Here is a 14,268-nt window from a genome sequence, read left to right as displayed (position 1 = left end):
AAAAAAAAAAAAAACACAGCCAGGCAAATGACTGAGAAAACACTTAGGGCTTCATGCTTTGCACTACAATTCAGTAGAGGAAGAGCAGTCTGTATGCATGAAAGAGAGCAAAAACTTATCAATTGCCTTTTAATTATTACAAAGGGAGTTGTTTTTCTATGTCCAAAGAAAGAACAGACCTCTGGCAGTTTATTATCTGCCTCTAAAGAAAAAATCCTGAGACTGCTGCAACCTCAGTACTTTGTGTAACCTGCTCTCTTTAACAAAACTTTCCAACAATGAAAAGACTCCTACAGGCAGCATGAAGGACTTCCATTGAAACAAGTGCAACAAGAGCATGTAAGGAGGCAGAGAACGTTTGGCAGGTATGTATTGCACTGCTCAGATATTGGCTAAGTTTTTTTCATAATAAAAAGAACAGTTTACCCTTTTTCATGCTCACTGTGTGGTGTAAATCTATCTGCCCCTGTAATTAAAACTACCTCCCTTGCTGTGAATTAGAGCTATAAAGGCCTTTATGAGAGCTTCAGGGCCTCCAGGTCTCCAGCGTACCCATAAGTGCTGTGCCTGCATGAATTGCAGAGATCAGGAATAGAGTAAGCCTGGCTCCCACCCAGCCTGCAGTGCTGTGCAGGCAGCTCTCCCGGAAAGACATTTCCTCATTGCTTTTTTTACTGCAGGAGGCCTAGCTAAGGGAAAAACAACATCTGGTCTTTGATGGACACTGAATTCTTGATACTCTGTTTCTCAAGACTGTGGTGGCTCCACATAATCTTCTAATCATGGAATATCCAGAACAGGATCATGGGCATCAATAATCTAAGGGAACTCAATTTAAAAATTATTTTTTCAGCTGACACACAGTGTTAACTGTCTTGCATGACCATGCCATAATGTCAGAGCTCTTTCTTGTGCGTATTGCTACTAAGGCACTTGACACAGATGGGAATTTCTAGAGGCTTTTTGTTCTGTTTTCTGTGCTGCTGGAAAGAAAAGATGAGTCAATTTACTAGCTGAGTAGCTGAGACCTGACTCTTATTCAGAGGAGAGGCTGTTATGGGTAAGAGTGAGACTTACCTATCATGGTTTGTCTTACTACCTGCTGAGGAGAACAAAGACGAATTGTACCAAAAACTACTGCCAGTATTGGAAGAGGACATTGTAAGGTCAGATGGCTGAGCTGGCATCCACTACCTGAAGCATTTTGTACTTACGAGGATTGCAATTATCTCTTTTTGCAAAATGCACTAGCACCTACTTTTTGTTGGAAAAATTCTATAAATGAAGATATTCTAAGCGACAGGGGCAAAAGAAGGTATCTTAAAAAAAAAACAAAAACAAAAAAAAAACAGGATAATCTGGTTCATTTATCCAAACAAAAAGGAAAATTAAAGAACAATCTGTGAAGAATTTTGCATTTTGTAATCAAGAAATAACCTCTTTTCCGTTTCAAATGCCATCATAAATATGCACTTACAGTGGCAAAGACAATGTCTAAAGAAGGAAAAGCTTTTGTTCTCAGATATCATGTAGAGCATATAGGAAGGAAGAGCAGAAGAATAGTTCCTCTTGATGCCAGAACTTGTAGACAGGGTTTCTTTTCCAAATTTCTATATCAATCTTGCAAACATAATTATGCTTTGTACTTTTGTTTTGCTGCCAGATATCCCTGTTTATGAAATAAACATGTTCCTTTACAGGAAAAAAACAATTTACCCCTTATCAAGGCTGTTATGGTACATATATAAAAAGCTATTATTTCTCAGAGTAAGCATCACAATAAAACCAATATAACTTGAATTGCCAATGGGAGCAGCTGACTTCAGTTTCTGCTATCTATATATTTATTTATTTGTGCACAGAGGACTCAATTTGTATAAAAGACATTTACTAATTTTTACACACACAGCAATTATCTTGGAGAGGTATTAAAGTGTAATTAAAGAACTAAAGACATGAGAAAAGGAGAACAAAGATTGTGTGTGTTAGACACAGGTCATCTGTAACACTTGCTTTCTTCATGCATTAGCCCAGCATACATTAGCTTTACACATGGGAGCCAATGGAGTGATCCAGTGTCTATCAGCTGCCATTTTGGACCAGAATCTTGACCTACTCCCATCTGAAGACTGCTCTGTTATATGGCAGTTTTGACTGGTAAACACTGCAATGGTTCTTTTCACTCAGAAACCATTTAGCTAGTATCACAGTGGTCTTCACAGTTACTTCAGTGTACCTCTAGGAAAATGTTCTGTAGCTGTTTTTCTATAGATTTATCTTGCACAACCCAGTAGTGCATACATATATTCAAGTGCTAGCTACAAAGTCATCAGGACAATTTACATCTTTGCTGTTTCTTAAGCTGGTGTTCTAGATCCACTTTCTGTCTTCCCTTATCTCTGCATGCCAACAGAGCATATGCTTGTTCTGCAGCGAGCTGTGTTGCTATGCTATGCTGGGCAAACAGCATGAGACAGCTTGACACTCCTCACAAAACTCACTTCAGATTTTGGAATAACAAAAAGTAAAACTTTGAAAGACTCAGACATCACAGAACATGATCAAGACAGGGAAAAGATGAGGATGTGGGAAAAATGTTGACTTGGAGGTTGATTTCCTTCTTTTTTTTATTATATTTGATGTGGAATCTATGAAGTGAAATGCATAGTATCACTTACTACATTGTATTTTCTTTTAGTACTACACCGGAGTTAGTAGCCATAGCCAATAAAAAAAGCACAACTAGACATTTTCATTTCCTAGCATCTATTTTTTCTTGATAAAAACAAATTGCTATAAAGCATTGTTTAATGAGAATCTGTATCCATTTATGTCAGTTCTGCTATATTTCACCTGCAGCAAAACCCTCTCAAAGCTCATCTTTACTACTGGTAGACTACCACTAGCCTGACTTTCCAACCAGGAGTTGAACTCCATTTGTACAGAACTGGTTGGGTTGGAAGGGACTTCAAAGCTATTCTAGTTCCAGCCCCCTGCTGCAGGCAGGGCTGCCACCCTCCACCTGAGGATGACCAGGACCCCATCCAGCCTGTCCTTGAGCACCTCCAGGGATGGGGAACCCACGGCTTCTCTGAGCAGCCTGTGCCAGGGCCTCATCACAGTATGAGTAAAAAAATTCCTCCTAACACCTAATCTAAATCTCCTCTCCTTTTGTTTAAAAACACTCCCCCTTATTCAATCTCTATCTGCCTGTGTAAAAAAATCACTTAATCTATTTTCCCAATACCTTTAAGTAGGTCTGAAATGTGGCTGTTTGAATAGCAATTACTGTATTATAGAAGAGCGAGGGAAAAGCTTATAAAAAAATCAGTCATAATTTAAATCTGTAAAGAGCTATTTTCTGTTGGTGATTTCTTCTTATTACATATTTTTGAGAATTACATATTTTTTCCAGAAACTAGAGATCTGCAGTGTTTTTTGCTTACAATTATTTTCACATAATAATAGTAATACATAATAATAATAATAATAATTCACATAATAATAATAATATTTTTCTTCCACAGGTAAAAATTTTCAGAAGATATCCATAGATCAACCCAAAATAAAAGAACTTACTCCTGTGAGGAGCAGTCTGGCTCCTATACCCAACCACTGTGTTCACAGATGTAAGTACAAGCAAACCTTCACTACAGTACCATGCTGCATGCCTCCATAACTGGCACCTGAGGGTTTGAGGGAGCTCACGTTTTCCCCTTCTTCAGGCAACACAGAATGGCTGGTCTCAAAGACACTGTTGGATGATCCCTACTTCAATGCCCCTGCTCACAGCAGTGTTATTTACAGTAGATTGCTCTGGACCACAGAGTTAGGTTTTGATTATCTCCAATGATGTGACTGCACAATCTCTCTGGGCAACCTTTTCAAGTGTTTGACCACCCTCAGAGTAAAAGTTTCTTCTTGTTTAAATAGAGTTTCCTGTATTTAAATTTGTGCTCCCTGAGTCTTTTCCTGCCATGGATATCACTGAGTCTGGCTCCGTTTTCTTTCCTCCGCCTGCCAGGCGTTTACATAAGATTCCTCTGAGCTGCCTTCTCTTCTCAAAGCTAAAAAGTCACTCTCAGATTGTCCTCTGATATCAGATGCTTCAGTCCATTAATCATCCTATTACCCTTCACTGGACTTGATCTAGTTTGTCCGTGTCTCTGTGGTGGTCAGGGCCCCAGTACTGAGCTGTGTACTCCAGCTGTGGATGCCCCACCTCCCTCAACCCGCAGGCTACACTTCCTAACACAGCCCAGGTTGTTGTTGCCTGTCTTTGCCAGAATGGCATATTGCTGGCCCTTGTTCAGCTAGTTGTCTATCAGGACACCATGTTCCTTTCTGACAAGCTGCTTTCCACACAGCTGATCCCATCCAGCATGTATTGCATGCAGGATGCCATTCCTACCCAGGGGCAGGATTTTGCATTTCACTTTGCTGAACATCACAAGACCCTTCTCAGTCCACATCTCCAGCTTATCTAGGCTCTCTGAATGGCAGCACTTCCACCTGCTGTATCAGCCATTTCTCAGGGCTTTTTATTGCTTGCAAACATGCTGAGGATGCACTCTGTGTCATTGTCCAAGCCATTAATGAAGATGTTAAGTGGTATTGGCCCCTGTATCAGCTCCAGGGCTATTTCACTATTGACTGGCTCACTTCCAGCTGGACTTTATGCTGCTGATCACAGCCCTTTTCTCCTCTTCATTTCGTAGTGCTCATCTAACACAAGTGATCTGTACCAACAGAAAGGAGAGTTTGGTGCTACATTTGCTTTCCAGAGCAGAAGAGACTAGAAATCTCACAGATATGGGATTTTTCACTATCAGAAAAGGTTGCATTTGCCTGTCGGTCTATGGTAGCATTTAACTAGGGAAGGACATGATGTAACGAGGTGACTTGCAATATGCAAGGAGTCACTAGAGATGGATGAAAACATCCTAATAAAAGCACATCATAGGAAGGTTAGGCATGTGAGACGGAAGCCAAAATAAGCAATGACCCTTCTACAGATAGTGTGAAAAATATCGTAATGCGCACTTGTGTCCTTTTGCTAGTGAAAGTTGGAGAGAAGAGGATTAGATCAAGACCATCAAGTTTCCAAAATAGAAGTTCCTTCTTAATTTCCAAGACAGATCTCACTCTGTCCTAAACACTAGACTGGTTCTTACTTGAGAGTGGGAATCATTCAGTTCTCTCATTCTAAAAACAGTGGTTTCAGGAAAGCTTTTATAACACCGGAGAGAAAAAAAATTGGAAAAAAAAAGAGAGTAGAAAGAGCAGCAGCCTTTTTTCCTCTGCAGTGTCAGCCAGCTCCTCATTCCTAATACAGTTAGAAGCCAGCTCCTACCCAAAGGCCAAGGAAAGCCTCACCCTGCTCCCACAGCCCACGCAGAGTGTCAAGACTCAGTGAGAGTCTCAGTCTGGACCTAGCCAGGGACTAGGATGTCCTTTGCATGCAAACACTACTCTACGTCCTCACTTTCTTGTGTTCAACTATCCAAATCCCCCAGTATGTTTTGAATAAGGATTTGTAGTTTTCTATTTGTCATTCTGCAGATTAGCCAGATCCTAAAGCATTTAGCCTTCAGGGCTAAATATAAAATCTTTTCCCTCTCGTGATCTGAGCTTATGAAGCAATACTGCATTATGACAACATTACTAAAAATGAAACAGCAGAGGTAACTTTACAGAGAACATCAGATTGTGTACAGGAAACACAGAATCCTCCCATGCTGCTGCACAGTAAATGAGAAAGGCTGTGGAATACTGAGGTGGTATTCTCTGCCTCCTTGGAGAAAAAAAATCTTCCAACTGCTTTGGAAACCTGAGCTCCAAGTTTTCTTTCTGTTTTCAAGCTTCTTTTCACTGATATTCTCTGTCTTCTACTCAAAATATTGTTAAAGCAAAATTCTAAGAAACAAAAATGTTTTGGAATCAGTGGTATTTTTGTAGAAATTCACACAAACAACCAGGATTTTAGTTATAGTCTCATGCCAGAAAACATGCTCTGCAAATAAGATTTGCTTATTAGAGTTAATAATCATCACATAATGAACTAACAAAGTACATTTTTACAAGTGTCACTGTTGTCCAAACAACAATTCAAGATAATAAAAGGAAAGATATTTAAGTTGTACCTGGATTTGTGTAAAGCATTTGACATTGTCCCATATGACATTCTTTCGCCAAACTGGAGAAAAATGGATTTGATGGATGGACCACTTTCTGGATAAGGAATTGGCTGGATGGTCGCATTCAGAGAGTAGTTGTCAATGGCTCAGTGTCCAAGTGGAGATGGGTGACGAGTTGTATTCCTAAGAGATCAGAGTTGGGACTGGTGTTATTTAACATCTTTGCTTTCAACTTGGACTGTGGGATTGGGTGCACTCTTAGCAAGTTTTCAGATGACATCAAGCTGAGTGGTGCAGTTGACACACTAGAGGGAAAGGATGCCATCCAAAGGAAACTGGACAGGCTTGAGGTGGGCCCATGCCAAGTTCATGAAATTCAACAAGGCAAGCTGCAAGGTCCCACATCCAGGTCAGTCTCAAGCACTGATACAGGCTGGGCAGAGTGTGGCTTGAGAGCAGCTCTGAGGAGAAGGATTTGGGAGTGGTGATTGATGAAAGATTCAACATGAGCCAGCAATGTATGCTTGCAGCCCAGAAGGCCAACCTTATCCTGGGTTGCATCAGGAGAAATATGACCAGAAGGTTGAGGGAGGTGATTCTGCCCATCTACTCTGCTCTTGTGAGACCTCACCTGGAGTGCTGCATCCAGTTATGTAGCCCCCCAACACAAAAAGGACATTGAGCTGTTGGAGCAGGTCCAGAGGAGGGCCATGAAGATGATCAGGGTGCTGGAGCACCTCCCCTGTGAGAACAAGCTGAGAGAGATGTGTTCTTGAGCCTGGAGAAGAGAAGGCTCCGAGGAGGCCTTACAGCTACAGGATTAGGGTTAGGGGGGCCTACAGGAAAGCTGGGGAGGGACTTTCTGTAAGGGCATGTAGTGACAGGACCAGAGGAAAAGGAGTTAAGCTGGAAGAGGGTAGATTTAGACTAGATATTAGAAAGAAATTATTTACTGAGAGGATGGTAAGACAATGGAACAGGTTGCCCAGCAAGGCTGTCAATGTCCCCTCCCTGGAAGCATTCAAAGCCAGGCTGGACAGGGCTTTAACCAACCTGATTTAGAGGGAAGTGTCCCTGCCTATAGCAGGGGGGTTGGAACTAGGTGACCTTAAATGTCCCTTCCAACCCAAACCATTCTATGATTTCATGATTCTATGATTCTATTTTCAAATAGATTAAGTTTCTTCTTTGTTAACATAAATTACCTATTTGATCCTGGAGTTTTCCAAATATCTATGTCAGAGCCAAAATTTTAGTCACCCTCTGTCCAGCCCTAAAAATATTACTATTCCAGGCACAGACATTATTCAGGCAAATGGCTCCAGCAATGAAGTTTGAGTATAAACATTTGTGTTTTTCTACTAGTTTCATTGCAGTAGATGTGTGCTAAAAGCAAGCAACAAAACCAGTGGGCAGAAAAAAGAAAAAAAAACAATCAGGAAACTGGAAAGATAAAACAAGCAAAAATTAGAAAGAGAACTGAAACTCATCAGAAATAAATAAAAAGAAGAAACATCTCCTAGAAAAGGAAGGACAATGAAAAAAAAGAGATGTTTTAACCTCCAAGTAAATACATCTTAAAATTCAAGTTAGTAGGACAATATTAGCAGTGGACTTCTGTGACTTTAAGCCATAAGCTCCTATACTGCATATGTGCCATAAGCTCCTATACTGCATATGTTCCCAGGGCCGAAGAGTTACTTCAAATATCTTTGTGAGTAGCCTTGGCGTGAACTGACATCTTTTACACTGCACCCAAACACTCTTCCTACCTCATCATACAGCTCTCCCAAGGACCCTGAACAACACATTTAACAGCAGTTACACATTGCTCACACCATGCCAGAACTATTTTCCAAGCAAATATAGAAATATTTCAAGAGCAAGAAAGGTCTGAAACCATTCTGAGGTTATTACTTGTTGAGCAAAAAAAAAAAAGGAAGATCTATTTCTGCAGGTCATTTAACAATTTATCCAAGGATTAGTAGCTGCTTTTATTGTTATATTTCATTATTTGAAATTTCTTCTTTCCCAAGTTAACAGCAAAGCATTCCATGAAGCATCTTTCTCCCTACAAAGGGTCACCATGATTCACTGTTTGTAAAGGGAAAGAGTCAAAGAGCATCCCTTCTTCCGGATAGCATATAATCCTCCAGCAATGCCTTCCTGACAGTGCTATTCTGGTCTCTGCAATTTATAACAACTGCTTCAGAATCTCTTCTGAGTGAAAAAGACTTCCTGAATTAGTAGCTCTTTTAGTATCACTCATTCCTGGGTAACTGACTGCCTTCTGAACACAAATAATTACCAGTGCTTTTGCTCTGTATAACTTCAGGAAGTGTGGTGACTCGACTAAGCGGTTCTGTATCTCAGGGACTCCAGTGCTGGGTTCAGTAGCCTGTTCCTCAATACAAGTAATAATACTTCTCGTGATATGTATTATTTCAAAATCATCAGTGACCTAGTCCTGAAATTCCTATAGCATACCCTCAGCCAAAGACCCTGAGTGTAGTATGTAGAACTAGGTGGGCAGTATGGGTGCTTAGATGCTGTTTTTCCCTTCATTGAAGGAAGATGGGTTTGTGATGGATACCTAGTGCATGGTAGTAAAATTAAGTTAAAGCTTTCACCCCACTTAACCCTACCATTACAGGCTTATCAAGTTCATAAAGCTTTCCAGAGATTTTTCACACAGATATAAACATCGAATTCCTGAACATAGGGAGACAATTGATCCTCTCACTATGCATTTGGCTTTCATGCCAAAACGTCAATGAATTGAACATATTGAGTATGTTCAATAGACATATTCTACCGCGTGTCACACAGCATATGCTCTTGTATCTTGTGTTTACCCCGACTCATGCAAATTCAATATAAACTAAAGCGGAGTTTTTTGTTTTGTTTTGATTTGTTCTCTAAGAAAGGGGAACTAAGCCATTTTCTGAACTTCTAAGTATGAATGAACCTTGAATATGGTCAGTGAAATAAATTAAATTGCCAAGAGCCAGGCAAGTCACATACAGTGTTGCCTGCCAAGGAATCAAAATTTGAATTGTACTGAAAATAGTCTGAAATGGAAAAACGTTTTCCAAATTCTTAAATCCTCTCAGTGAAGATTCAGCTTTGCCACAAATAAATACCTCATGAGTCTTGATAAATAAACAACAAATGCTGGCATGATCATATGGCACATAGTACAAGGGAAAATGGTAAAAACTTCAGTCTCTTTTTCAATGTACGAGGAATGCTCCAAAAGTAATTCCTATCTTATTATGTTGGCCCACAACATCAGAGGCAGATGTTGGTGTGGCAGTAGAGGTGGAACTTTCCCACCAGCATTCCATTCTATTCTGTTGCCAAGTGACTGATGGTAGCAGAATGGCATCTGACATGGAAGTGCTATTGAATTCCTCCACGTAAAAAAATGGCAGCCACTGTCATTCATTGACATTTGCTGAACATTTATTGAGTCCAAACAGTGGATGCGAGCACAGTGAGGTGGTGGGCGGTGCATTTCAGCAGTGACAACAGCAGTGTGAAAGGCCACATTCCTGACAGCCATCATGATCAGCTCATTCACACAAAGCAGCAGATTACAACTAGGAAACTGTATGTAGAGCTGAATATCTGCTTCAACGCGATTACCAGCGATGAGGTGTGATGTCACCACCACAAGTCAGACTGAAGATAGCAGTCGAAGGAATGAGAATACACAAATACTCCACTGAAAAGAAGGACACAAGCCTCAGCATGTAAAGAGATGTGCCCTGCCTTTTGGGCTAGGAAAGGGCTGGGCCTTATGGATTTCCTGAAAACTCAGTCAAACATCAACTCTGATTGCTACATCGTGAAGTTGACTGAGCTGAAGGCTGAGCTTTCAGAATCAAGCCAAAGAAGACAACCTTTCTTTGCAAGACAATAATGCCAGGCCCCACACCAGTGTGAAGAATGTGGATCACATTTCCAGTCTTGGCTGAAGTGTCCTACCACATCCACTGTATAGTCCAGATTTGGTGCCTTCTGACCTCCATCTTTTCAGGCCAATGAAAAATGGCTGCATGTGCAGCATTGTCCTAGCAACGATGAGATTGCAGCAGTTGTGAAACAGCTGGCATCTCCACTGTTGTTGATTTTTATAAGCACTCCACGCAGGCTCCTTTTCATCTCAGGTGAAAATGCATAGATAATGGTGGTTACTATGTTGAAAAAGAGTGTTTTGAAGCTAAAAACTTGCTCTATAAAATAGCATTATTGTGCTGTTTATATCCATTGTAGTTTATATGGAAATAAATAGGAGGCATTACTTTCAGGGTGACCTAGGTGTACAGTGCAAAAATTTGTAGATGCAAAATTTTTCCAGTGCCCTCTGAAGACATGCCTTCAACGAGGTAAATTTCTGATTTCTCAACTATATACTCGATAAACCTATAGGCACAGAAGTGCTTGCATGACAAGGCTTTTGTGCTTCCTCTTTACTGAGGCGTGGAAGGTTCAGAGTTTCTGTTTGAAATTTCGCAGAGTATTTTTTGACTTGAGCACAGACTGCATCCTGTTAGCTGTGCTATTGCTGCTTATCTAGCCAATTATTTCCATTTTTCCTGCTGATTTGGTGGTTTAGGGTTGGGGTTTTTTTCATTTGTTGGTCTTAAATGTCCTAACTAAAGTATTTTGCATATTCCTTTGCTGAATTTCACTATCTGAATTCCTTGCTATTTCTCCAATTTATCCAGGCAATTTTACACTGTAAAGCTCTTCTCGCCTCAAGAGCCTTTTTCAACAGGTCTAAAGGATGCATCTTTTTCTAATTCTGAAAACTTCTGGCAAAGTCAGTGTTTCTTCCTTGTTAAAATTACATAATTCTCACTTCTCCTGCATCCTCTGTGCCAATGTCCCGGTGAGTCTTTACAACATTTCTTGATGAACAGTGAGAAGTTTGACTTCATATGTTCAAAGACTTACTTCTGAGAAACATCTAGCATGGAAAGTTTTTAGGTAGAAAAGTTATGTTAATTTATCTGTAATCTCTTATGTCCTGTTTTCTTGTCTTTTTAATTTACAGCACATAAGACACTCCATCCATTATTCTGTCTGTAAGTTTCTCAAGTGTATTAAAGGTTTCATTTGCTTAGGGGAAATTTTAAGATTAAAATTAACTCATAAGGTCCATCTTACCATAGGTGCATTGACTGCAGTAGTTACCCATTTCACACCAATTGATGATGTGGCCTGTAATTTCTAATAAAAATTTGTTCATTTAAACCTCTTTTAAAATATTTTAAGTCACTATTAACTTCAGAAGTTTCTCTGGAATTACACAAGACTCCTATGAAACTTCTGTAGAATCTCCTTCTACTTGCACCAGGAAAATTTCTGTATGAACAAGGCTGAAAAAGTCATTTTTTGCTTAATAGTGAAATTCTTTCTGCATGTTAAGAATCAGGAAACAAGTGTGATACCAATCACAGAATGGCTTTGAATACCTAAGTGCTAGGAAATATTTGTGGCTTATTTCAAAGGATGAAGTCACCAAAAAAGATAGAGAAACAAAGTAACTTCCTGAAAGCTGCTATTACTATTAGGATGAAACGAAGAATAGAACATCTCAGATGCAAACATTAATAGCCTCTTGTATGACAGATGAAGATGGAAGGAAATTGCTGATGGATTGAGGCAGTGATCAGGAAAATATTAATGTGAAGAATAGCAAGGAAGAAACTGTGATCAAAATAGGGATGGTATTAACTCGTGTTGGAAACTCATTACATGGTCAGAATGAAAAACAAACAAAAAAGCAATGAATGTTTAAATTAAAGAGAATAAAATAAAGTCAAATGTGGAGAAAAATAGGTCTATTATTAAGGTTTTGAATTCTCCTTTTAAAAACTTGTGAAATAAGTTAACAAGTTGCCTGAATGAAGGAGCTTGAGGACATGAATTTAGAGAAGGCATACACTGTTAGAGTGCTGATTGTAAGGTGAAAGTTACACATGCTCTAAATCCGCGTCTTCTTCCATGACTCCTGTAATACACGAAACACATAATAGTTGTGGCTCTCATGTTTCAGTATGAGTCTTAAGTACGCTGAGAGTATTAGGCTGCTTTTGCGGCCTGTGACATGCAGAGCATATATTTATTTAGTCCTACATTCATGACTGACTGTACCTAAGAAACCCACACAGCGTGCCAAGTGTCCATTTCATCCCCCTACAATTTTTTTCTGCAATTTCTCTTGAAAAAATAAAGCATCCTCCCACAAAAGCTTTGTTAAAACTAATATATCACTATAAAACAGTTCTGTTTCAGGCAGCCTGTTTTCAGAAGAAAATATATCTATCCACAACAAATGTCCTTCAAACAGTAGATTCCATGTTTATCAAAAGTAAACATCAGAACTTTTTTGGTTGTATTGATAAGTGAATCTCCTGAGACTAGAATTCTTTTTTTCAGCTTAACATAAAACCTGAAAGGCCGTAGGAATTTTTCACTCCATTTTTATCACTTCTTTCAAAAGCAGGTCTAAGTATACACAAGACAAGCAGGTCTAAGTACACATAAGAAAAAGCAAACATAGCATTTATAAAAATGTCCCACTTCTCACCTTCTGCGCTTTCTTTCTCTTTTTTTTTTTTTTTCCTCTTCTGTAGCTCATCTACCACCTCAGGGTGCTAAGAAGTTTATATCCCTGCCTTTAAATTCCCTAAGGACTGGAGCAGTTGTTCTCCCACCAGTGCCATCCTCCAGATCTCAGAAAAGAGGACATTCTCACAATCATCTGCTATATTCTTTCTTACCTAATCTATCAGAAGAGCCTCTGAAACCAACCCGTGTCCTACCTGCAATCCCAAGCCAAAAGAGATCCAACCCGGCAGAACAGCTTGAAAAACTCCTCACCAACACCGACACTGAAAATTAACTCATTGCATCAGCCTCAAACCCTTCAGCTGAAATATATCTCAGCTTGTTACAAGATAAATATATAGTAAAAACTCATTAATTTGTGCCAATGATGCTCTTGTAAGCTGGAGTGTAAATGAACAACAGCAAAGAAAAGAAAGGATAGCACATAATAAAAGCTGCACAGTGTATTTATATAGGCATTCTCATTATAGTTTTCATTTCAGATGGGAATACTAAGTATTTAATGTGCCGTAAATCTATTTTGTGAATGGAATCCTTATAACATGCAATATTGTTGCATCACTTCACTGTTAAATCCTCCAATGAAAAATGGAAGAAAGAGTAAGATTTTCTGTGTGATTTACATTTCAAAATTAAAGAAACACAAATTGATGGGGATTCTCTACATTTTGTAAAGATGCTGATTCTGAAGCTGTGTGCTATCAAAATTAGCTTTTTAAGATTAAAACAAAAATCTCAAAATAAAAGGAAGTTTTAACAAACTTTTTTTGACTTTTTATTTCTCACATATTTTCTACATTTCAAGTTTGTGAGTTTTGTGACTTCTACAAGCCAGAAAAGTACAATGAAATACAAATCCTTGTGGGATAGACAGGGCTATAGCACATTCTACTCAAAACTGTACTTTGCACTGACAGATTGACACATCTTTCTTTTAATATTTAATGTTCCTCGGTTACAAAAATGCAGTTGTTCACTGCTGTTTTCTTGAAACAGATTGTATGGTACTGCGTTATTAGGCATCACTTTAGTGCTTTGATCCCCAAAACTGAAGAAAATCCAAATAGTCAGCTGTTTAGTTCAAGAGCTATGGCAAGTGTCTTTGACTAAACATTTCACAAGGCTGTCTTCTCCTAAAGGCCATCAAAGACACCTGCCTTCTCTTCTCAGAATTCTTATCTAAATATTGCTGCTGTTACCCAGAAGGCTTCTCCAATTTTGATTACAGAAGAGGTTGTTGGTTTGGTTGAGGACCAACCAAATACAACTGGGGAAAGAATAGTGTGGGCTGCACAAGGGGGGAGTCCCGTTTTATCACCCATTCTGTATCACTGTTGCTAGTAAATCTGTCCTGTAACAGGAGCTCCAACCAGAATGTGGTCTGTCTCTAGATAAACATTTTATTATCTGTGCAAATGTTTCTTTTGCTGTGTCACTGTAAAAGACAAGCCTAGCATGAAAGAGGAGATAATCATGTCTCTCTAGCTTT

General features: G+C 39.3%; 1 protein-coding gene across 1 annotated transcript in view; it reads left to right on the top strand.

Annotated features, from left to right (window-relative positions):
* ANKRD55 (ankyrin repeat domain 55) overlaps positions 1-13,520 on the top strand; it is a 51,944-nt gene extending 38,424 nt beyond the window's left edge. Inside the window, exons 10-11 of the mRNA XM_010725432.2 lie at positions 3,528-3,629; positions 12,785-13,520. Coding sequence (XP_010723734.1) covers positions 3,528-3,629; positions 12,785-13,053 — 371 coding nt within the window. The 3' untranslated portion in view covers positions 13,054-13,520. The remainder of the gene's footprint in view (positions 1-3,527; positions 3,630-12,784) is intronic.
* Positions 13,521-14,268: the final 748 nt, after the last annotated feature.

Source organism: Meleagris gallopavo, chromosome Z, assembly GCF_000146605.3.
Source record: "Meleagris gallopavo isolate NT-WF06-2002-E0010 breed Aviagen turkey brand Nicholas breeding stock chromosome Z, Turkey_5.1, whole genome shotgun sequence".
Taxonomy (NCBI): domain Eukaryota; kingdom Metazoa; phylum Chordata; class Aves; order Galliformes; family Phasianidae; genus Meleagris; species Meleagris gallopavo.
Note: the sequence above shows the minus strand (reverse complement) of the source record. Positions and strands in the feature narration are given on the sequence as shown.